This window comes from Chelonia mydas, chromosome 4 (genome assembly GCF_015237465.2).
Source record: "Chelonia mydas isolate rCheMyd1 chromosome 4, rCheMyd1.pri.v2, whole genome shotgun sequence".
NCBI lineage: Eukaryota > Metazoa > Chordata > Testudines > Cheloniidae > Chelonia > Chelonia mydas.
Genome location: NC_057852.1, coordinates 66,587,733 through 66,613,045, shown reverse-complemented (window position 1 = coordinate 66,613,045; position 25,313 = coordinate 66,587,733). Strand labels below are relative to the sequence as shown.

The 25,313-nt window shown below is 40.5% G+C and overlaps 1 protein-coding gene across 5 annotated transcripts in view; it reads left to right on the top strand.

Annotated features, from left to right (window-relative positions):
* Window positions 1-25,313, top strand: part of MARCHF1 (membrane associated ring-CH-type finger 1) — a 462,352-nt gene that overhangs the window by 406,075 nt on the left and 30,964 nt on the right. For 4 of the 5 annotated variants that reach the window (XM_037897485.2, XM_043545930.1, XM_037897484.2 and 1 more), the window contains 3 exons: window positions 3,067-3,146; window positions 3,414-4,175; window positions 23,049-23,229. In XM_037897485.2, coding sequence (XP_037753413.1) covers window positions 3,067-3,146; window positions 3,414-4,175; window positions 23,049-23,229 — 1,023 coding nt within the window. The remainder of the gene's footprint in view (window positions 1-3,066; window positions 3,147-3,413; window positions 4,176-23,048; window positions 23,230-25,313) is intronic. The other variant, XM_037897487.2, reaches the window with a different exon arrangement.

The window sequence follows — 25,313 nt, the reverse complement described above, 5'->3', positions numbered from 1 at the left end:
GTGTTCATACTTCCAGTGTTTCACCAAAGGGCACAGCTCTTTACGGCTAAACACATATGTAAAGGTAATTGTTCAAGTGTAAGAACTGTCCTTAATTTTTTCTGACAATTCTCCACCACTTTCCACTACCCATCCACCCACCCCAAAAAAGAAAAGGCCAGAGGGACAGGCAAGGTGTGTCCATGCCATAGAGCTTAGCGGGTATAGAATATGGGTGGATCCGGTAGTACCAAGGGCAGAGGATCCACTGCTATGTGGAATCTCTTTTCTGTCCTACCTGCAGGGAGCCTGTGTAAGGGCCCATGGGCTGGGCTGGAGCAATTGCCAGATGGCAATTCCTTGGCTGCTCTGTGACCTGGACGGATTGTTCTCATGCCCTTATCCACTGTGCATCTGCTGGGTCTGGCACTGACCCCTGCATTTTGTTCCTCAGTGACAATACTGTAGTAAGTAGTCACACAAACTGCATGAGACATGAGTTATCTATCACTTAACAAGGCTTATCACAGATGTTGAGATGAGGAAGAATATATTCCACAGCACACAGCCGCCAGCTGTTTCTAACATCCTCTTTCCCCAGATGTAATTGACTCTGCCTTTTCTCCTTCAAAACTGTTGACGTAAGATGTTTGTTTATCTAGAGAGACAAGGAACATAAAGTGTTTTCTCCATTGATGACTGATCTTTTTCATTCAGTGGCAGACACTTTAATGTGCCACATCTGCCTGACAACACATCACACCTGAATGTTGTAACAGGCGGAAGGGACTTATCCATACAAGAGCAGTTTTAACATACCTGCTTTCTCACATGCACCATTATCAAGTTCACTTTTTTATTCCCAAGGTTTTTTTTTTTTTTAACGACTGAATCCCTCACCCATGAAGACTTTACTTCAAATCCTACCTTGGCTCCCAACTTTCAGATGAGTCCATATTAAAAACCATCATAACACAGTGGTGGTCCTGCTCGAGACAGACCCAGACATTAAACGTTACGGATGTTATGGGTCAGGATTATGTTGCAGTGGCAGGAAGCTCTTGATGCATCTATCAACAATTTTTAGCTTGGGCTATTAATTCCTTATTTTCATTAGTACAAAATTCACACCTGATCGAAATAAAAATTGACATCCTGCCCTGTGCAAAGTAATGCAGGAGTCAGTTTGATTGCATGGTCTATATAATATTTGCCTTATCTAGGTCCTATGACAGGGATCGGCAACTTTTGGCATGCAGCCCATCAGGGAAATCCGCTGGCAATCAGACCACATACAGGAGAAGAATGAATATTAAATAGGAGCTGAGAATGTAAAGGATCAGACACCAAAGCTTAATGCTGATAAATCATAGGACAGAGATCGGCAACCTTTGGCATGTGGCCCATCAGGGAAATCCGCTGGAGGGTCGGGACAGTTTGTTTACCTGCAGCGTCCACAGATTTGGCCGATTGCAGCTCCCACGGGCCGCAGTTCGCCATTCCAGGCCAAGGGATGGTCTGGCAGCTGCTTCCCACAGCCCCCATTGGCCTGAAATGGTGAACCACGGCCCGTGGGAGCTGCGATCGGCCAAACCTCCGGACGCTGCAGGTAAATCCTGGCCCTCCAGTGGATTTCCCTGATGGGCCACATGCCAAAGGTTGCCGATCCCTGTCCTGTGATTTATCAGCATTACGTTTTGGTGTCTGATCCTTCGCATTCTCAGCTCCTATTTAATATTCATTCTTCTCCTGAATGTGCTCTGATTGCCTTGGATACTTTTCTTTCATGTTTAGCATTCATGATACTCTGTCTCCCACTGTATTAAAGGTTCTCAGCATCTCACAGGATTGCATCCCATATCATAGTGCCCCATATCAGCCAGGGGGAGGGTTCAGATACTTCAGCTACTTTGTTGCTCCCTCTCCCTATAGAAGCAAGTGTGTTGCCTCCACAATCTAGTCCAGGGGTCGGCAGCCTGTCAGAAGTGGGGTGCCGAGTCTTCATTTATTAACTCTTAATTTAAGGTTTCGCGTGCCAGTAATACATTTTAACGTTTTTAGAAGGTCTCTTTCTATAAGTCTATAATATATAACTGAACTATTGTTGTATGTAAAGTAAATAAGGTTCTTAAAATATTTAAGAAGCTTCATTTAAAATTAAATGAAAATGCAGAGCCCCCCTCCCCCCCGGACTGGTGGCCAGGACCCAGGCAGTGTGAGTGCCACTGAAAATTAGCTCGCCTGCCTCCTTTGGCATGCGTGCCATAGGTTGCCTACCCCTGATCTAGTCCCTGGTAAACCAGGAATCTCTCAGGACCTAAATTTGGATCCCCCATAGCTACCCTACCAATAAACTATCAGGCAGACCAAAATTGTTTCTTGTCAGCACCATCAAAACATGTTTCTTACTGGATGCGCTTTGCAAATTGCAGTGACAACCTTAGGAAGGGAATTGTGTACAGTAGATTTGTATGTGTATTGAATTTCTCTCTCCTGCTGTTTGGAGAATGTGATAGGCTCTGTAGAGTTGCAGCCTGAACTTTGGACTTTCTCAGGCTCATCAATTTCACATTCATTCAACTCCGGTAGATGATTTGATTGCCTTGGAAACCTTTTTAAAAAATGTTTTAATATTCATGATGCTTGGTCACTCCATGCCATGCAAGTTTGCAAGCTGAGCCTCTGCGCTCATCCTGATTCACAATAATGTCAATGTGTCTTATTTCATTCTGACAAGGATCGTCATACTTATTTGCCTGCTTGAAATAGAAACCAACCTTCTTTTCCATCAAACACTTACAGGAGATCAGAACTAAAATGAAATCTCAGCTGATGAAAGCCTCTTCCTGAAACAAAAAAATACCCAAGGGCAAATGAGAGCTGCGGCCCTTCAGTCATATTTAGTTCCTCAAAAAGGTTTTACTTCCGTTCACTCTTCCTGTATTTTGCGAACTTGTGTGCTTGCAACAGAAGACCATGCACAACTGCAACAGTTGTTTAAACTTTTTAATCATGTGGCAAAGCAGTAAAATATCTGCAATGTATTTTATGAGCAAAGATTCCAAATTGTCTAACTTTTTTCAACAGGCAAGCAGTCCTACAACAGGAACAGCTCCTAGGAGTCAGTCACGGTTGTCTGTATGTCCTTCCACTCAGGACATCTGTAGGTAGGTGCTGAATCAGTCATTTTAATCTGTCTGTCAAACATTAGTTTTTTTCTTTGTCTAATAAGCTGAACATAAGCTATTGCTTCTGCCTAGCATTATTCATGAATTCCATATATCTGGGTTTTCTTTTGAGCTCTTGTTTTTATCATGTTTCCTTTTCAATCTCATATTTTCTATTAAATCAACTCGTTTCTATTTTCATCTCTCTCTTTTTTTGTTCTCTCTTTACCATTTTCCATCTCTCTCCTTTGCTGCTGCTTTGTTTAGATCTACCACCTTGCATGATGTGTCAGAAGATGAGTCTGAACATGCAACACCTGTCATGGTGCTGACCCCTGCTAGTAGGGAGTCTGGTAAGAAACAAGTGAAACGAAGGTTTAGGCGGAGAAAAGCGATTGGGGACAATGTTGAGCATACAGAAAAGCAAAGAAAAGGGAAGGACTGCAAATTATACCCGATGGTTGCAAGCTCCAGATGCAATGCATTGCACAAGGAAACGTATGATTCATCATCCTCAGATGAGAATCAGTGGGCTCAGGCTAGAAGGAGAGCCAGAGAAAAGGTCAAAATGCCCAGGAGAGGGAGAAGGAGCAATAGATCTTGCAGTAACCCAGATGGATCTCCAAATAACAATGCCATTGAACTTGTCACCCTGGGGACAACAGGGGAAAAGAAACAAGAGGTGTCTGATTCTGATAACCACACTTTAAATCACAGGAGGAGAAGGGTTTCAAGATGTAAAGAATCTTGCTTTTCGCTGTCTTCAGTGTCCTCTCCGGAGGCGAGGAGTTTCTCAAGAAAATGTGGAAAAAACAGGGGCAGAAGCTACCCCCGAGGGCTGCAGTCTTCATCTCACCTTAGACAAAATAAAGTGGTCGAGGAAGGCTTTACAGAGAGAGGCTCTGGCAGTGATACTCTGACAGTTCCAGAAAATGGAGAACCTGTTGGGGCAGGGCCCAATGTGACAGATGCAGTTCAGAAAATTCCTGTTTTATATGATGACTGGTCTGATGATTTAGAAGTATGCAGGTTAGTCTCTAATAAGAAAGATTGGATGTTACCAAAAGGAATTGGTTGGTTATTGCCATGATTTATACGTATGCCTTTTACCTGATTCTTGCTGTCATTTGGATATTTTTTTTTATAACTACTGCTCAGTAGCTATCTGTTAGGGGCAGCGATACATAGCACAAAATAGTTGATAAAGGAAGATTTCTAAAGATATGACACCTAATTCATTTAAATACACTAGTAGCACAGAATTAGATTCCCACCTCCTGCATGGTGACTTGTCCTACCAAGTTTGAGACACTGTGCACTCTGGCACGAGAACCAGAGATTGAATGGGAAGATCAGATAGCTCAATACTAATGGGACACGGAGGCTTTCATTCTTAGATGACCAGTTCAAATCCAGCTCTGGTCTGAAGTGATCGAAATGTGTTACTCTCTGGGACTGTTCATTGACCTGCATGAAGTGAGTTGTTGGTCTCAAGTCAGTGCATATTACACATGACAGCCTTATAGCTGGCGTTACTTTGGCAGTCTTGGCACATATGTTAAGAACTGTAACAGCACAAATACTGAACTACCTTCCAGGTTAGAACAGAGGTATGCTGACAGGTAGTGTGTGGGAGTTTGTGCTGCTGCTATCCATGATGTGTTATGTGAATGAATAGAGGTCTTTGGTTTCCAAGGCTGTCAGTCTGGCACCATTCACAGTGACAGACCCTGGGAAGTGCATGGAATAATAATAAATTCAATATTTGAAGGAAAAATATATTAAAAGGATTAGAATTAGGATAAAGTAACATCAAGAAGAGGTCCAGGTAAGCAGAGACGTTCACCTGAGGGAGCTATCAAAGGGAAGGATTTCAGACCAACATCACAACATTAAATCAGTACATGGCAGGGTGTCAGTGGATCTGAAAGCTGACAGGATTGTGTTCTGAGTAAAAACACTCTTCAGCTTACTGACACCTTTAAACCCAGTATATGAGTTTGGGGTAGAAAACTGAGTGAACTTGAGTAAATCAATTCATCAGTAAATTGAAAAGGAAGTTATAGGGGACAATCAGGCATTAAAGTCAATATTTCTTTTAAAAAAATATTCTGGACCTGTTTCTCATTTACAGTGCGTCTCCTGACAGTGGGCCTTACTGTAAATGAGAATCAGACCTAATATATTGGTACAGTAACTGAAAACCTTGCAATCTTCTTTCTTTTCTGGGAAGAATTGGTATTAAAATATAAACAGAAGTGGAATGAGGAAATGAATATGTGCTGTGAAACTATATGGCGTGATACAGTGTACTTTGTGTCTGGCAGTAAGCTCCAATGGTCCTGGTTAAGAAAATTGTCAGTAGAAGTATAGACAGTGTGTTCCTTCAGATTACTGTATGTAAGATATAATTGTGAGTTGATCATGTGCTGTACACCCTTCAATATGTTAGGCAAGCCACAACATAGTTCCCTTTTCATTATTCGTTTGTTGTATTCGCCTGTTGTGTCTTATCCTGTACTTACATTGTGAGATCTTGGGAACAGGGCCCATCATTTTGTTTTGTGTTTGGGCCTCGATCCATACTTGGGCCCTGCCTACTACTGCAATAAATAATACTTATTATTATTTATATTACAGTAGCACTTTGAGACCCGAACATATATTGAGGCTCCGTGTGCTAGGTACTGTACACATATATAGTAAGAAAATTCAGTTATGAACTGAATATAAGTGAAACACGATTTTAAAAAATGATTTAAATTAAACAAGTGTAACTTTTTCAGGTAGACCAGGCCAAGTTGCTGCCCCAACATAAACTCAAACTGTGTTTTCAGATGCAAGCATGGACTCTATTTTTCTCTTTATTGACAGAACAAGGAGTAATGGTCTCAAGTTACAGTGGGGGAGGTTTAGGTTGGATATTAGGAAAAACTATTTCACTAGGAGGGTGGTGAAGCACTGGAATGAGTTACCTAGGGAGGTGGTGGAATCTTCTTCCTTAGAGGTTTTTAAGGTCAGGCTTGACAAAGCCCTGGCTGGGATGATTTAATTGGGGATCGGTCCTGCTTTGAGCAGGGGGTTGGACTAGATGACCTCCTGAGATCCCTTCCAACCGTGATATTCTATGATTCTTTTTGGCCACCCACCCAGCTTTACTATGACTGTCCACATTTTGCTCACCCTGGGGCACGCAGGAAAGGAAGAGAAAGAAGGTCATGTAGGGGGAGAAGGATGCCTAAGAACTGTTAGATTAAATTTCCTTTATCATACTATGTGTTTCTCCAGTGTACTTTCACTACAGTGTTTATGCACCAAAATAAATATGTGGTACATTAGGTGGGGTCAGAAACTAGGAACTAGGAGGAGATTACAGAGAGGAAAGTTACAGGAGGTTATAGGAAGAGATTACAGGAGGACCTTTTAAGGTTCCACCATCATAGTTGCTTTTACAGCGGTGTAAAATTTGCCTGGCTTAAGGCTGAAAATGAAACTTTTGAAGCTTCACATAAAACTCTGGCCCAGGCTCAAATGTAGTACAAAAGAGCGGCCCAGCTTAGAGGGGGGTGTGCCCTACTTGATCCTATGGTAAACATTGACATTGAGGAGGTATAGGAAAGAATCAGGAACCCTTATGAGAAGTTGGCAAATCTCTCTACCTGGCTCTTTGCCCCATTTTGTTGACTCTTCATTGTAGTGGCACTGTAGCTGTGCTAGTATTAGATATGGATGGGATAGAAACTGGTAGCTTCCAGTGTTTCCACTCCATCCTGATTCTGTTAGATATGTCCAAACTTGGAATGCGTAACTGCCTGAGTTGAATCCAAGTGTTTTGTCCTGGTTTGATTATAAAAATAAGGGACGCACATTTTCTTCTTGTACAACAAATTAGTAAGAAGTCTCCACTATTATAATTTTGCTGCATACACAATTCCTTTCTCGTTTATTAAAAAACTCCCTGTTAATATTCAGCAACATCTAATACCTGCCTGACCCATGTACCTATATTCAATATTCACCTTGAAAATACACACAGACACATGCAGCCCAAAATAAGACTCAAAGAGTGATTAAAATCACAAAAGAAAGCATCACAGGCATGTTTAAAATTAGATAATTGCTTGAACAGAGTCTCAGCCCTGACTTTGCCAGCTTGGAATTGTTGAGGGAGCACACAAATGCAGGTGGAAAGCGACCCTAAAGGAGTAGCCGAAGATTCCCCTGACATCAGGAGGAACAAGGAAGGGGTGGGGCAGAGTACATGGCATTCCACGTGACGCCTGGGCAGCTCTGCAGTGTCTGTGTGTGACTGCTACAGCCAGCATAATTTAAAGGATCAGAGGAGCCGCCCTTCCCTGCCACTCTGCTCAGCTCTATGGAGTGTAAACTTGGCACAGCTGAGAATCTGTCCTCTTCTTTTAAAATGCTGCCATGTTAACAGAACCATAAGGCCACCCTTTCCTCACTCTCGGGGAAGTGCTGTATTTCTTGCAGTCATCCGAGATGTATCAGCTCTAGAAGATTGCACATCTAGGAAGGATGCTACAAAATGAAAAGCATGCTAATTTTTCATGGCTGCTAAGTTATTTTACTTGTTAAATTTGCATACAGCTACACAGAAGGGAGAAGATTTATTATGCGATAATACTGCTTCAGCTGAAAGAATCTTACTAATTACTGTGGCACCAACTACTTAGCTATTTAGTCAAGAGCTGATTTGTAGTTTCTTTCTGTAGATTCAAATGTATCTTTCAGGAATAAAAAAAGGAATTAAATATTCACTTTGGGGTAGGTGTATGTGCTCAGGTAGTCACACCTCTTCTGCACTGCATATCCTGGCACGTAGGGCATACCACACATACTTAAGTAGAGTGTATTCAGAGTGAGTAAAGTGCTGCCAACATATTATTAAGGAGCCCCCTCCAAATTTTCCACATAAGTCAGTGATGCATGTTTACTACAGTGTAAGACTGGATGGCTGGTTGGGGAATGGACACCTTAGCGTCTTGAGGTTGAACAAGCTTCCCCTCATGAGAGGTGGTCTCCTTTAGGTGGGGCAAGAAGTTAGGTCAGGGAAGTGGATGTCTGCATTGTATGGGGGTGTCACTATGCCTTAGTGGGTCAAAGCTGAGGACACCAAATTAAGGACAAACTGCTGAGGCTCACCCCAAACTGGTGGTTATTCTATTGTTAGATATACCAAGCCAGAAACAAAAGCAAACTTCTGTCTCACCACACTGGTTAACAAGAAGTCCAAACTGCAGTCTCCTTAGGCATACCAGCCCTTGTTTCATCACCCAGATACTAGACTTTATAATGTGTGGTTATTTAAAACCAATGTATTAAACAAAGGGTCCTTCTAATCTCAAAAGATCAGCCACATAGCCAAGTCAATATATAACTCAGATCTTACCCAATAATCACGCTGTTGCCAATCCTTTATTATCTAATATCTAAAAGTTTATTTATAAGAGAAAAGAAGGAGGAGAGAATTAAAATTGATCAAAGAAATCATATACATACACTCATTGCAAAGATCTTGGATCAGGTTTATAGCAATGCTGGAATAAACTACTGGCTTGTAAAGTCTCAACTTCCAAGAGATTGGAAGGTCCTCAGTCCATTGGTTGGAATGCTCCTTTTAGTGCAAGTCCATAGTCCAGAGAGAAGAGCAGGAAAGAGGCAAAATGGAGATGCTTCCAGGGTCTTTTATACCATCATCCATGTGGGGAGGATGCTCTTATTCTTAGTCTGTGGAAAATTACAGGCACAAGATGAAGTCCAGGGTCACATGAGAAAGTCACTGCCCTTGCATGCTTTGATGACTCATAGGAGTAGCCATTACTCATATTCTGGCTAATGGGGTGGAGACAAGCTTCTTCTATATCCATTATGAGAGCTAAGTGTCCTTTAATGGAACATCAAGTTGAACGGTCCATTCACAATGTGCTGGCTGGACTGGATGTAAACTACCTAGTGGGTGTTACCTGAGGGGCAAATGTATTTGAAATACAGGTATGTAGTCAATATTCACAACTTCAGATACAAAAATGATACATGCTATAAACAGGATAATCGTACTCAGCAAATCCTAACTTTTCCATTGACACTTTACGCGATATACTTTGTACAAGATGTGTTGCAATTGTCCAAGAGAGGCAATATTAATGAGATAAATACTCATGTTTAAATCATACAGCATCACAGGTGGGCTCCCTCCCTGTTCAAATTCCAAGATGGCTGGGCAGGCAGGTAGTGTCAAGGAGAAATGCAGGATGCAGGACTTGCTTATTGCAGCAGCTTACCTCTCTTCCTCATGCAGTATTGAAGCTGCTGGTGGCAGGATGTATGTATGTATGTTATTAGGTCTACAAGTTTTGTCTCCCATGTGCTCCTAGCAGAATGGGTGGGGATACTAGAAGAGTCCTGCCTTTGCAGTATATGAAGTGGCTGTGGGAGTGGTTGATCTACCTGTGATGTGGTGGCTACCTGAGCAAGTACTGAAAAGTTCCAAGCCTTAGAATTCTCAGTGACTTCAGTGGGCTTTGTCTTGGCTTCTATATTATTCCTAAAGGGGAGAGGATGAAATCATGGGCGGGATAGTTTAAAACTCAGTTTAAGCCACTGTCGAGGGTAGCTGCATGGGCTGGATAAGTCCCTAGTGTTACTCAAACAACCCTGGGGCAAGCCCTCCCTGGGGTGCCTTATGGGCCACAGCAATCTGGAATCTCCCCCCAACACACCCTTATACTAGGGCTTGCCCTTTGCAAGATCATTGGAGGGCAGCCCTACAGCTCAGTGCCTGTGCCAAGGGACTCCGCCCCCTGGCAGAAATGGGGCTATTAGGGCTCCTTTAATCACTACCAGCCCTTGTGCCTGGTGTAAAGGAGCTGGGACCAGGGTGAATATCTCGTCCCTGGAATTTCAACACTGGAGTTATGAAGAAGTGCTAGTTAGAAATGGTATTAATTCAGAATCAATAGATGAGACACTCCTGGAAGATTGTTAGTTGTGATATTACTGATGAAAGGAGCACTGAGGGATTTTTGATTTACACTGCGGTTCTAATTGTTATCCCAAAGGTTTTTGCAGTTGAAAGGACTGGGTCAATTTTACAGTTTCTATAATACTAAACTGTAATTGGTTGAAAATATGCATTTCTTTTAAAAACACAGTTAAATAAGACAGGATGCATCACCATAACAAAAATTAATTACATGCACAGAAGAATCCTGATTTTTCTGAACTTCTTGAATGGAAACAAATATGTTCAGATAATTGAGAGTTAATAGTCAGGGAGCGAATGGAACAGAGAGAGATGCTTAGCGATCATTGGGGGGGAGGGATTGGTAATGAAATCTGCATAATCCACTTCAAACATCACTTTAATAAAATCATCTTTTTAGGAGAAAAGTTTTGGTGAATCTATTAAGTAGATTTGATTTCTTTTTCTTTTTTTTTGAATCACTCTTTCTGGACTATATTATAAAAACTTCAAAAGAAGTGAGATGAAGCATTGTAATCAACCACAGACATAAGTAATTTAAACATCATGTAAATTATATTACATAGGGTACATGAAAATGTAATTATGAAATAATAAAACTGAAATCATAAAATTTCTGAATCATGATTTCATTACGTGAAATCAAGTGTTATAATCATGTACCAGTTATGTATAAAATTAACATATGTCTTATTGGTTCTGAACTTTAATCACTTAATACACATCAGGTTGGGATCTAAAGGGAAAACAGTCTAAAAGTTGAGAAGAAGCTTGGGAAGAAACAGTCCTTCTAAGATTAGTCTTGAGACGAACTGTAGAACTAGAGATATATTTATTTCTGCAGCTGTTAACTCTCACATGAGGATATTAACATTAAAACCTAGACGCTTAGTGTAAATCAACATAGAGCCCTTTATTTCAATGGAGCTAGGCTAATTTACACTATCTGAGATTTTGGCCCTAACTTCTGAAACTTTAACATCAGTGATGTACCTGCATAGGGTAAGAAAATATAGTTTCCTTCAATCTCAGGAGTATTCAAGATACAGATATCTAAGTGTATTTTGTCGAGTCTGCTGGCAAATCTTGCAAGTTTGTCAGCTGATAACAAAATGATGATCCCAGTATAAAGGGGACAGAATCTAAGGGCTGTTTCCACCCACATTAAGACCGCTATATGCTACCTGATCACTATAATGGGTCTTTACCGTAACAAAGAATCACTATGAAAAAGAAAGCCCTTACTTCCTTTGTAATAAAAGCTTGGGTCAGCAATCATTTGACACACTATACTAAGTTCACTGAAGCGAGCATCCATAGCAACATTCCAAAGTAAAAAAGTTAATAACTTCTAAAATTAGACTTTAAGCAACTAAGTTTTAGTAATGGGCACAGATCTCAGCTAGGAGATTCCAGTAAACTTTTAAACTCTTTTTCTTTCCAATTTTACTGGGAAATAGCAAAAAGTTAGAAGGCTGTTAGAACTATGTTTAACAGAGTTTTTGGGGGGAGATGGTGCTTATAATCAATTCATTGCTTAACCAAATTACTTCGAATTTTCTAGAAAGAAAGCTACCCAAACTTGAGGTTGCTGGGCCTTCTTTGGATGGATTTTATGGCAGCAGGGGGCAACATCAGGCTTAAAATGGAAACTTGTCACAATCTTAACTGTGAATAGACTTCTGTTGCTCCGTATTTTTTTTTTTTTCATTTAGAGCTTCTTGCAGGGCTCACCTGTTTGTAACAGCTCTCTAAAAAAATTATGGTCTTTACTGGAAGAGTGGTCACAGCTCAGGCTAGTACCTAGAGTAGCAGAAGTGTGGTGCAATGAAGAAGCAGTGTTTTTTATAAGACATGTAGATGCTGCTGGGTACGTTGCAGCTTGTTAGATAAATGTCCTGCATGGTGGAATTATGGTTGTTGGAGGCCTGGTCTACGCTAGGAATTTACATAGGTGTAGATATGAAAATCCGCAGCCTAACCCCAGTGTAGACAGCTTTAGGCTGACGGAAGAATTCTTCTGTCAACCTAGCTACCACCTTTCAGGGAGGTGGATTACCTACACTGATGGGAGAAGCCCTCCCATCTGTGTAGGTAGTGTCTACACTACAGTACTACAGTTGCAGCGGTACAGCTGCGCCGCTGTAACATTTTAAGTGTAGACAAGCTCTGAGCCTCCTTTCCCAAAATTCTGGCACAGGTTTTGCCAAGGGCATGAACAATGTGAGAATATAGTAGGAAAAGCCTTATTACGCACTGGTATGGGGAACTCCACCAGTGACCTGATATAAAACTATAATTGAGGAATCAAGGGTTGCATCTCTTGAATAGGTCATCAAGTTGTTGCTTTCAGCATTTATCTCTGATTAACAGAGCCATAGAGGCTATTGGCTGATGTGTATATTGCAATCTGTATTATTAAGGTTGTGGGCTTGGTTCCTTAATCCTAAATTTTGCTGTGTTATGAGGTCTTGTTTTGCACCAATTTTGAGTGGCACTGGTAGAGCATTGGGGTAGGAATGAGTTGTAACTATTTACATAATTAAACTGCCTGTTCATCAGTTATAATGAAAGAAGATTAATACAAGTATTGTAAACAAAATAAATCATTCATAGCCTGCATTCCCTAGTACATTTTGCTCTTGACTCTCTTCTTTATTCTGATCACGTTTTGAGAAATCAAGAGAGCACCTTACCAGAACCATTATGAAATTATGTTAGTGTGGTACAACATTTTCAAAAGGTGTTTTTCTGTATTCAGATAGAGACAGCTGACTATATAGCATAATGGAAGGGCAAGAATGACAGAGGAGAGGTATACAAATTGATTACATTCAGTATGCAGAATTAATGTGCTTCATTCAGACTAGGTTTAGAGGGAGAGGAAGACCAATTTGTCATTTAGATTATTTTATACTGAAAAACTGGAATAGAAAGAAAAAGAGCGTGCGTGATCAGAAGGCAAGTCTGCCAAATGAAGGAGAGAGAAACTCAACATGCTGTTGTCTACTGCTGGATGAACTATCCAGAGAGAATAATTTATTGAGCAAATTTAACTCTTTTTCCTGTTGACAAATTATCTGAGCTGGGTTTGATTCTTACAAATGTGTTAATTATTTGCCATGGGTTGTTCACAGACTAAATTTTCAGTCATTTGCTATTTGTGGTGTGTAATTGGTTACCTAAGATGCATGGTATTGACACATCCAACTGGATGACTGAAATTTTTATAATGGATTTTTCAAGACTGCCAAACTGTACATAGAGCAATGCGTGGATCCTGTTACAGCTGTGAATGGAGCTGGTCCCTCTCTGCCCAGTTACTGAGTGTTGCTCAGTAAATTATGCTGGATGCTAATGGCTCCAGGAGTCCCAAACCACAGCCATGGATTAGTGTGGAACAGTGTCTTTCCTCTGGTCATGCACTCTTCCAGCAGCAGAAGGGATGGCACAGGAGTATGTTCCACTGGAGGTTCATCCTCCCACTGGGTTAATCCCTGCTGAGGTGGGATACACCTTGCACTTTAGGACAGATTGTGCCTGTCCATTTAAGTCTCTCCTCATAAAAAAAAAGAAATCTGGGACAAATGTAATCTTCTTCTCAGTAGGTGCGTGGCTTTACGTCCACTAAGCATGGGAACATGGATAGGTTCTTTTCTTGTAGTCTGTGAAAAGTTTGGAAAAGGAATTTAGGGCACAATTCTCTTGGGTTACTTCTAGAGCAGGGGTGGGCAAACAATGGCCCAGGGGCTGCATCCGGCCCTCCAGATGTTTTTATCTGTCCCTCAAGCTTCTGCTGGGAGCAGGGTCCGGGGCTTGCCCCATTCTGGTGCTCCAGCCAGGGAGCAGGGTCAGGGGCTTGCCCCACTCTGAGCTGCTCCTGGAAGCAGCAGCATGTCCCCCCTCTGGCTCCTATGTGTAGGGGCAGCCAGGGGGCTCTGCACACTTCTCCTGCCCCAAGTGCTGCCTCTGCAGCTCCCACTGGCCAGTAACCGTGGCCAATGTGAGCTGTGGGGCAGCGCCTGCGGACAGGGCAGCGCACAGAGCCGCCTGGTCCCGCCTCCACGTAGGAGCCAGAGGGGGGACATGCTGCTGCATCTGGGAGCTGCTTGAGGTAAGCGCTGCCTGGAGCCTGCACCTTTCCCATGCCCCAACCCCATGCCCCAGCCCGATCTCCCTCCCGCCCTCCAAACCCATCAGTCCCAGCCCGGAGCACCCTCTTGCACCCCAACTTCTTATCCCCAACCCCACCCCAGAGCACCCCCAGCTGGAGCCCTCACCCCCTCCCATACCCCAACCCCCAATTTCGTGAGCATTCATGGTTCGCCATACAATTTCCATACCCAGATGTGGCCCGAGAGCCAAAAAGTTTGCCCACCCCTGTTCTAGAGGAAGTACCTGAAAGTTTGGATAGTGTGTATCCCCCTTCAGGACTCTGTTGTGAGTCCCCAAGGGCAGAAGCATCCTTCCATCGGATGCCTTTGTGCCTGTTTCAGAACAAAGGCAAGTACAGCCTGATGCAGCTAGTCGGGGTGGCCAGCAAGACAGAGAAAAAGAGTGTGCAAGGAGCTGCTTTCTGTGGCATGCTGACAAGGTAACAGGTCCTAATGTATTCAGTGAATTCCTTACATATCTAAGAAATAACAGGGATTTCAAATGACAACATACTGCCCATATTTAGCCTCATTTACAGCCATCCAGCCCCATGAAGTCAGCTCCATAAACCTCTTCAGCTGCTCCATATAGTTGGCAGGATGGCTGGTTTATGTACCATGCTGTCACAGAATGTATCTGCCCTCTCTTCTGTCTTTGAAGGTACATCTACACTGCAGCCAGAGGTGTGATTTGCAGCTCGTATAGACATGCCCATGTAGGGTGACCAGATATCCCGATTTTATAGGGATAGTCCCAATTTTCGGGGCTTCTTCTTATATAAATGGCTATTATCCCCCACCCCCAATCTGATTTTTCATATTTGCTTTGGTCACCCTATACCCATGCTAGTTTTAATCTAGGTAGTTCACTAAAATTGAAGTGAGGACACATTGGCATGTGCTTCAGCATGGGCTACAAATGTAAGTTGTGTACCCACCAGGGTCCGGCAGGCTTGTGCAGTCCATGCTGAAGCCCACACTTGCTATGTCCTCACTTCTGTTTTTAGCAAGCTGGCTAGATTAAAGCTAGGAGGGTACATCTACACGAGCTGCAATTCACATCCCTGGCTGTGGTGAGATATATCCTGAGAACTTCAAAGAGGCTTTGTTAATGTCCCATGGGCTTGCAGAGATGTAAATGAGGGAAGAATTTGGCCCTATGTAGTTAAATGAAATACAGTGAAGCAAAATATCCTCTGAAATACCTTGATTTATTATTTCCCAGACTGAGATATAGGAATGAATGTGTGAAAGATCAAATAAATACAAATGTAAGGGCCACATTCTTGCAAAGATGCATTTAATTGGTGTATCCACACTCTCACATGAGTGCAGAAAATGTATTACTGCATGGCATTTTGCTCTTGTTTCTTTTACAAATGCATCCACAGTTAGATATTTCATGTGCAGACCTTAGCTGCAACTTTTAAAAAACGTAGCCATGAGTAATGCAATTTATAGGATATTATGAGTGTGGATATCTTGTGGATAAGCGATCCTTTTAAGACAAACCTATTTTAAATCTATATTGTCTTTGGATTCTGGTGTCACCAACGTTAGAGTTTACATTGTCACCAGAAATCCCTGATGAGAAAATTATGCATGTGGATATGGCTTTATACATAAATGTACCAAATGGATCCAGAATCTTTTGTGATGTAAAGTCCATTCAGGGGTTCTGGTGACGCAAAGTGCTTGCAGTCTCCGTTGTGGGGGTCGTTCATGTGGCCAATGCTACCTTGCAAATGCTGGGTTGAAGATAATGTAGGTAGAGATGTACTGATTCAGTCATAATCCTAGTCTGGCTCAGATGAGAAAGCTCCTTCAGAATACTTTGCACAAATCAGCTGATGAGAGTGGACTGTTCACCAAAGGTAGTACAGTCCCTCGGATGAAGCAGGCAAGACTGATGCAGGATAATGGAATATGTTGTTTGCTGCACAAGCAGGAATGAAATTGGCCTATTTTCCTAACTACTGAAGTGTAAAGATAATTAGTGAAAGACAGGTTAGGATAACCGCTGTTCTCGCTAATGAGGGCAGAGATTAACAGCTATTCTTCCTAATGAGGGTAAAATTATTACCCTGCACGTGAAGGGAAAAATACAAACCTATTGCAACCTATCTATATCTCTAAATTATAGGCAGTGAAGGTGGTGACACTTATTATTAAGGTTGCCTGACAGTTTCTATTAAAAGACCCTATTTTCAGTTGCTAATAATTTTGCCAGATTTTAACCATAAGGGCTGAAATGTTCCAGTACTCCTTTTCTTTTTGCGGATACAGACTAACACGGCTGCTACTCTGAAATCCATGCCAGCTGTTTGTCTAGTGTTGATTTTTTTTTTTTTTTTGTTTAGCTGTTTCTGAAAGTAATTGGAGATTTTATCATAATGCCTTAGCACAAGGGGGATGAATTAAGATTGCATGGGAAATTTTAATTTGGGCGTGTCCTAATTTTTGAGTGCTTGACCGTGTAACAGTAATATTCTTTTAACAATAATTTTGGATGTAATATATATAGGATAAAACTAAAGTAGCACGTTACGTCCTCAAAAGTCAGAAGATGATACAGTTAAGGTTGCAGGTACAACTTTATCTGTGTGTCCTCTTCTGTGTATTCATTTAATTACATGATGCACTCAATTTGTCACATAATGCAATATGTTAACATTCCGTTTTTGTGCAATCTTTCCATGTATATTTTAGAGCTGGTCAAAATTTTTCACACAAAAAAAGTTGTCAAAAATAGCTTTTTAAAAAAATATGAAACCATGAAAAATTGTCAATTTTACTGAAACTTTCAATTCTTCTCTAAATTTGTATTTAAATTATTTTCAAAATTTTCTTTTTTATTTTGTTTACTGAGAGATGTTTTCTTACTTAAAACCTAGTTTTCAGTAAATGAAAAGCTTTGAAAACAGTTTTTGCAAAAAGCTTTGTATAAAATATTGCAGAAAATTTCACAAAATATGGAAAATAAGAAATGGAAACAATACTGAAATTGTTCATAATTGTTTTCCTGGTGCATAACAAATAAATCTGGGCTCTGCAGGAGCACATTTTGTAAATAAATAATTTTCATGGATTCTGTCTTGCATACACACAAGGTAGCATATCATTCCACCAGATGCTGTGTGTGTGTGTGTGTCTAAAGGTAGAAACAATTCTATGCTTGTGAAATATTTTATGATTATGTAATTATCAGGCAGTAATTTGATGTAATGTACTTAAACATATGTACAGCATTTGATTTGGTTCTGCATAACATTTTGAGTAAGAAACTAGAACAATGCAAAATCAACACTGCACATGTTAAATGGACTAAAAACTGCCTCATAGGACTCAAAATGTAATTGTAAATGGGAATCCAATTTGAGTGGGTGTGTTTCCTGGTGAGGTCTTACCGGGATCAGCTCTTGGCCCTATTCTATTGAGCATTTTTATCAATGATCTGGAGGAAAACATGAGATAATCATTGGTGAAGTTTGCAGATGAGACAAAGATTGAAGGAGTGGTACGTAATGAATACGACAGGCCTCTGGTACAGAGCAATCTGGTTCTTTTGGTAAGTTGGGTGAAAGCAAACAGTGTGCATTTCAGTAAAGCCAAATGTAAGGTCAGATAACTAGGAACAAAGAATATAGGCCATACTTATGGGATGGGGGATTGTGATGGGGGTAGCAACCCCACAGTGAGCCATCAAAGGTTAACGAGCTGCTGTGGACCCACTCAGCCACATGTGCACTCGCTGTCAGATAATGAAGGGGCAGGTAAAAAAGGAAGAGGAGAGCTCAGTAATGAGCTGATGATGGAGAAGAGCAGACCTCCTACCCTTTGCTCCCTGAGGAAAGGGCCAGCCCAGAACCACTGCAGAGACTGCAGGAGCCTTCAAGAGGGAGTGAGGGAGGCAAGCAGGCCAACACAGGACTATTGAGTTTGGTTTTGGGACTATTTCTTTGCTTTGCTACATAAAGACTGTTGGGCTGTCTGTGCTGGCCCATGGGCTTAACAAGACTGTTGCAAGAAATCCCGGGGGGGAAGAGGGGACTAGATTTCTGCATTCTAGTCGAGCCTGCCCTGTCATTTGTCGTGGATTCTGAAGACGACACAATCACAGGGGCTCTAACCAGTGATTCTGAAAAAGCTCAGAAGCGGGGGGTAGTCATAGCAGATAATCAGCTGAACCTAAGCTCACAATGTGGTGCTGTGACCAAAGGATTAATGCCATCTTTGGATGTATAAACTGGAGAATATCGAGTAGGACTAGAAAAGTTATGTTACCCCTGTATTTGGCACTAGTGTGACCAGTTCTGGTGCCCACAATTCAAGAAGGATATTGATAAATTGGAGAGGATTCAAAGAGCTACAGTACTGATTAAAGGACTAGAAAACATGCCTTATACACTTAAAGAGCTCAATTTAACAAAGGAAAGGTTAATGGGTGACATGAATACAGTCTATAAGTACTTACATGGGGAACAAATATTTGATAATGGGCTCTTCAGTCTAGCAGACAGTTATAACAAGATCCAATGGCTGGAAGTTGAAGATGAACAATTCAGATTAGAAATAAAGGATAACTTATTAAAAGTAAGGGTATTTAACTAGTGGAACAACTTACTAAGGCTGTGGTGGGTTCTCTGTCACTGAAATTAAGTCAAGATTGGATGTTTTTCTAAAAAATATGGTCTAGTTCAACCACAGCTATTGGGCTCGAAGCCGTAATTAATTCGAGGAAGTCATATGGTCTGTGTTGTGCATAAGGCCATACCAGACTATCACAATGGACCCTTCTGGTCTTAAAATCTATGAATTTATGAATATGTGACTCATATAATGCACAGGCACAAGGAGTAATGTTAACTATGCAACTGTAAATACTCTTAATATAGTATTTTATATGGAATTTCCTCTGTGTGTGTGTGTGTGTATTTTCTAATTTTGTTTTTCTAAGAAAAAGGATAAATTCTATAATTTGGAAATAATTGTAAATACATAATTAAAAGTTGCTGTCCTGTGGATCTTACAAGATATTTATAAAACCACTTGCTATCAGAGTGCAATTGAATCATTGAGGCATATCTCCTGAGGAGCCCTGCCTCGATCACTGTGTATATTTTTACACTGTAGCCAACTTAGTTCTCTGTCCATGTATTTTTAAAACATTGAACTGTCATTGTTTAAAAAAATTCTTTGCACTTTCAAATTGTGATTTTTAAATGGACTCTAACACAGCCAAGTAATTAATTTTCCCCAGTATAGTCAAAATAATTTCTCCAAAGTGAAGACTGTCTGCCAAATTTAAAGCTTGGGAAGTCAGTGGGAACTGGGACTCCCCCTTTAGGACCCTTCCAAGAGCTCAGCCTGTTTTTTTTGGCACAGTCAATTCAGTATCAGGCCTGTTCAAAAATTAGCAAAACTTTTTTTGGGGGGGGTGGGGGAGGGGGAGAGTATTTTTTCCCCATTTAATTCATCTCAACAGTGCCCAAACAATTTATATTCAAATTTTTCAAGGGTGGCGATGGGGTATTTATATTTATAGAATCAAATGATATATTTATATATTAAATTATATAATTGTGTGTATAACATGTATGTAAAATTTGAATTATAGCTGGAGAGCTAGCTACAGCTGTATTTAAAAGAAGGATATATAGAAGAAAAATAAAATCCTTAGGCAGAGACCAGGCCTGCAAAATGCCAACCTGATATTTCAGCAAGTTATGAGCATCAGAAAATGGGGGGCTACAATGGAAAAACTTTGGCAGCTTTAAATATAACTATTGTGAGCCCTCCAGCTATAATTATTTTATGCAATATTTTTTTCAACATCCTTGAAGAAAATCTTTCATGAGGTGAAATTTATGACCAGTGTAGGTGGGCAGTGGTAGGCCTGGTCAATTGCTGTGCTGGTTCAAATCCTCCTAAGCCAAACATTCACACTTACTTATTCTGTCTTTAGGCAAGACGTGCTGTGCTTCATTCCAAGCCAATCTTTTATGGGTCAATAAATTACAAACAGAACAAAAATATACAGAAGAGAAGAGCATTTAATATAGTGAAAATTGTTTCTAGAGTCATCATTTCTATTGCTAGAATGTTTGTTTTCTCATTGCATGTTTTTAATTTATATTTCAGATAGTGTTTTGTATTAAGTGTTTCTACTGAAGAATAGTTTTGTTCCTTTCAAAGTAGTACTGTCATTTTATTTGCGGATCCCAATGGAATTTTAGCTTTATATTTTAGCTTTTATAATAATGTAAAACGATTTCAACAATGGTTGAAAAAGACTCTTGGGTACCCAATTTAGTTGTCTAATTTCTAAATGGCTTAAATGCTGTAAAATAAATTATATGTAACTGGAATTAAAATGAGCAAAGCCTTGTATTTTCCCTTTGGGAAATGGTTTTAATTTAAAAAGAAAGTGATGTTGCTTTTTTATGTAACATTTTAGACAGAGAAAACTTTTATCTAAACTGGCAAAGAGTAAGACTTACAAATTATCATTAGCAAAGAGGTAAGATCATAACTGCATTCACAAAACTTTAATCAACTCTTGGGAATGTGTGTGCTGTATCAAAATAGCTGTTTATTCATTTACAAAAATGAATCCTATTTACGGGAGGGTTTGAGTAAAAAGTCAGTGTACAGTGAGGACGCATAATAGCTGAGGCTTCAATTTGTCAAGTTTGGCTGGGCTAGCACAGGTTAGAACACGGATGGATTTTTTTTTTTGTAGAATGTGAACTTGCCTGAACATGTACAAAAACCTAAAGTGGTGTGCATGAGTGAAGATTTGTATCTTTGAGTAGTGCATTGGCACTATTATCAGATCACTGACTGAACCAACTGCGGAGACAGCTCTCAATTTCATGTACTGTTTTCTTTTTAAGTTGCGTTTTCATTTCTGGCTGTACATCTGGAAGACTCACTCTGTTCTGCTTTTTCATTTTGTAGACTAATTTTCTCATGGCTGTGGGCCAGGCTGTTGAAAGATACGGAAGGGAGTTGAGTTTTTTCAATGGCACTTCTGGCATAAATCAACTCTTACTTGTCTTTCAAATTTCCTCTTTCTTCTGCCAATAGACTAGGTAGCGTATTTGCTACTGTTGTAGTCAATAGTTATATCAACATATTTTCAAGACTTTGCTAGCCCTTCTCACAATTCATGTCAGGTGTTCATGTATCCTGATGGATATGATGCTCCTTCCCAGCTTCCCCAGTGTAAAACATATACAGCATGACAGCCCCCATAGGGAACACACTGGACACAGTTGTCTGTGTATTGCGGCAAGAGTTTTTCTTTAGGTTTTTTCATACAAGCGACAGAATTTGCAGAAGAGTTACAAAGTGTTCCTTTTCTACATTTTAATTGCCTGTTGCAAGCTTCACATGTCTCTGAAGAACTAAGTGCGTGGTTACCACTTCTCTATTTTGAGGTTGATGTGGTTTGGGTTTTGATGCATTGCTTGTGGCTTCTTATTTTTTTCAGTTTGCCATTTAGGACATCCATTTAGCTTTTGTGAGTGTTTGTTGAAATTAAACTTCTTTTTAATGAACAGCCCTACAGCAAAGTCCTCTGTTCACCTGCAGAACAATTCTTAGCCTTTCTAGGGACACTGTCAACAAAGGTGTCAGTAAGTACCAGTTCTGATTATTGTGGTTTTTGGTTCGGTTTTTAATGTGGACAGATGTTTACTAAGAACTGACTGAGATCACCAAATCATTTGACGTAGGCCACAGAAAAGACATCAAATAATAGTACCTTTAGGACACTACTGACTCCAAAACATTTGAAACAGAGATCCAAATGTAAAAAAAGCTCTTTATCCCATTACCAGTCAGAAATCAGTCTGTGGCCAGTCCCCACAGGGTGCACACACAACACCCTCAAGGGGTACATCTACAGTGCAGCTGGGAAGGAGCCTCCCAGCGTGGGTAGACAGATTCAAGCTAGTGGTGCTTGAGGTAGTGTGCTAAAAATAGCAGCTTGGACTCTCAAGCTCACTCAGTGCTCTGAGTGTGAGCTCAGGTAGCTATCCAAGTCTCTGCTGGAGCTGTAGTTTCTATCCTGCTATTTTTAGCATGCTAGCTTAAGCCCCACTAGCATGAATTCGTCTGTCTTGGCTAGGAAGCTCGCTCCAGCAGCAGTGTAGACATAGCCAGGCTGGCTGCTGTTGTATTCTTTGTGCTTCCAGATAGTGCAGCTACCTACCTCAAAAGGGGCAGAGACGAAAGGAGAACAGACAGGGTTGTGACTCTTCCAATCCCCTCTCAGCCTCTCCCAAGGGGAGTGTATGAACGCTAAAGATATCCACAAGTCTGTCTCCCTTATCCCTTGGGCCATTTTCAGGGTAGGCTTTCTATACCTTTCATACTTTGCCTGTTTAACTTGGGGTCTGATTCTGTCACTCTTGCAGAGTATATCACTGGGACTACTCACAGAGTGAGGTACTGCTCAGCATGAGTTTGGGTGACAGAACTAGGCCCTAAAGGTTTTGTCATACAAAGGGAGGGGGGTTGAGTATAATTTCTACTGATTCATCTCTAGATCACACAGCAAATTCAAAGTGTCAGAAGGGAATGAGGAATGTATTTCTGGGCTCTAATCTAGAAGGTCATATACCCTGAGTCTTATGAATGTCAAGTCTGAGAATGAAAAGCAGTGTAAATAAACCAGTGTTTTTGCTTTGCTCCTTGGAAAGCTCCCTTACTATCTGTTGCTGTCCTCCCTGTCAGGATCTGTCACTGTGAGGGAGATGATGAAAGCCCTCTCATCACACCATGTCGCTGTACAGGGACCCTGCGCTTTGTTCATCAGGCCTGCCTGCACCAGTGGATTAAAAGCTCAGACACGCGCTGTTGTGAACTCTGCAAATATGACTTTATAATGGAGACCAAGCTCAAACCTCTCCGGAAGGTACGATATTAGTAATTTAATTACATTCAAGTGTTGAAAGGATGAGATGGCTGCGCAACCTGCTGACATATTTAAGATACGTTTACATTTCCCAAATGTCATTTGATTTACTATTGCAATAAACACAATGGGGTGATGCTCTACTCCACAGAAGTTGATCAATTTACAGCAGCTGTGGTTCTGGGCCAATGAGTTTCATGCCCTTAGAACACACACACAGTAATATTGTCTCTTATGATATATTCTGCTGTTTAGATTTTTCTTCCTTAGCTTTGGTGTTACATTGGTGTGTACATATTACAAAACCAGAAGGGACTCAACAATAATCTAATCTGATCTCTCGCATAATATAGGCCTTAGAATATCACCCAGCAATTCCTCCATCAAGCCCATAATTTTTGATTGAGATTTATGCAGATGCTTGTGCAGAGATGGAAACTGGAGGTATCCCAAATAATGCTTCTAGATGCATAAATGTATATTAGGTATATTAGGTTACATTAACTAATTTGGTATCTAGGAAGTCAAGTGTATGCAGTTTGAGGATAAATATTCTTGGATGAATCTTTTAAAAGTCTGTTTAATGTCAGTATACAGAAGGTGAAGAGGTTAATTTTTTTGCAAAAGGGAAATATCCTTTTTTTCTCTTGTGATTCTCTTCCCTCCTCCCCCAATACATCATTGTGTCCTACTGAAGTTTTATCTTTGTGGTTGGAGTTTCACTAGAGCCAGCATCTAATTTAAAGCAAAACTTTAATTTTCATGTGAGGTTTTCTGGAAAGTGATTATGTAAAAATAACATCTTACTCAACCGACCTGTTCCCTGTATTCAGAGCCACTTCGGTGAAAAAAGATACTGCTTTTTACTGCTTTACTGCTTTTTACTCTTGTTAACACAGCCTGGAGAGAGTGAGCCGGATGCTATGCCTTCCTGTGTCTCATTCACAGAAATTGTTTAGCAAGTTCCAATCAATTATACCAGCTAATAAAAAGCACTGGGGCTGTGCAGGTGTCATGGAAGGCTTAATTTGATCTGCAAATGCTTTATCACAGGTGGTGATGTTACAGAGAAGGAATACTTTATTTTAAACTGCCAGCCCTGCAAACTCAAACTGGGATCTGAGAACTGAGCACATCTAAATAAGTTATTACTGATTATTTATAATTTTATTAATATACAAAGGCAAATTTTATCTGATGGAGTACTTAAATATCTTTAGTCACACCCTCTGGCATGATCTATACAAATTGCTCACTCCCTTTTCAACATAGGATTCAATACTTCAATCGCCAAAGTAACTGCCAAAATTACAAGTAAAAATTGCCATGTTTCCCAGGTGAATACCCTGAGAGCATGTTATTTAAACAAATAAGCTGCCTAATTCCACTTTACATTTAAACGGGGTGTGTGGAAAGCCCAAGAAATACAAGTTACAGCTTCCATGATGAAAAGAAATGAAAAACTAACATTACTATTGACATCTGAGCAGGTAACTCTCACTCAGAATTCTTCTTTCATTCTGAAAATCATATGGAATACTGGCAGATTTAGAGTGGTTACACAAAACCACATTCGTGTAAGTCTGTAACTTTCTTCATTGAATGGGAAACATTTTATTCATCTTTAGTCATGTCCCCCTGACTCTCAGTCATCACCAGTTCTTGGGAATATCTCTGATTTTGTACATGCCAAGGATTGTCCCTGTTTTTTAGAAAGTAGTTATTTTCCACTCGAAGAAGCATTCCAAGCCCAATTTATTTCAGCAATATTAAAAGATGCCAACCAGCCATTCTCCCCCAAATTCATAACTTACCAATATTGTATGTACAGTATGGACCCAGTGTATAACTGTATGGACCCAGTTCTCCCACTGAAATCAGTAACAAAAGTTTGAGTTTTATATCCTAATTTGGGCTCGGAAATATCCCTTTTCTCCTGTTTCTTGCTGGTCTTCTCTGGTTGATTCTTCTCTCTGCTAAATACTTCAACATACCAAAATTACTGGGAATTTCTTTGAAACAATACTGAGAAGTTCTTTAAATTATCTATATTACTTGCATTAATGGAATCCTGAGTATTATAT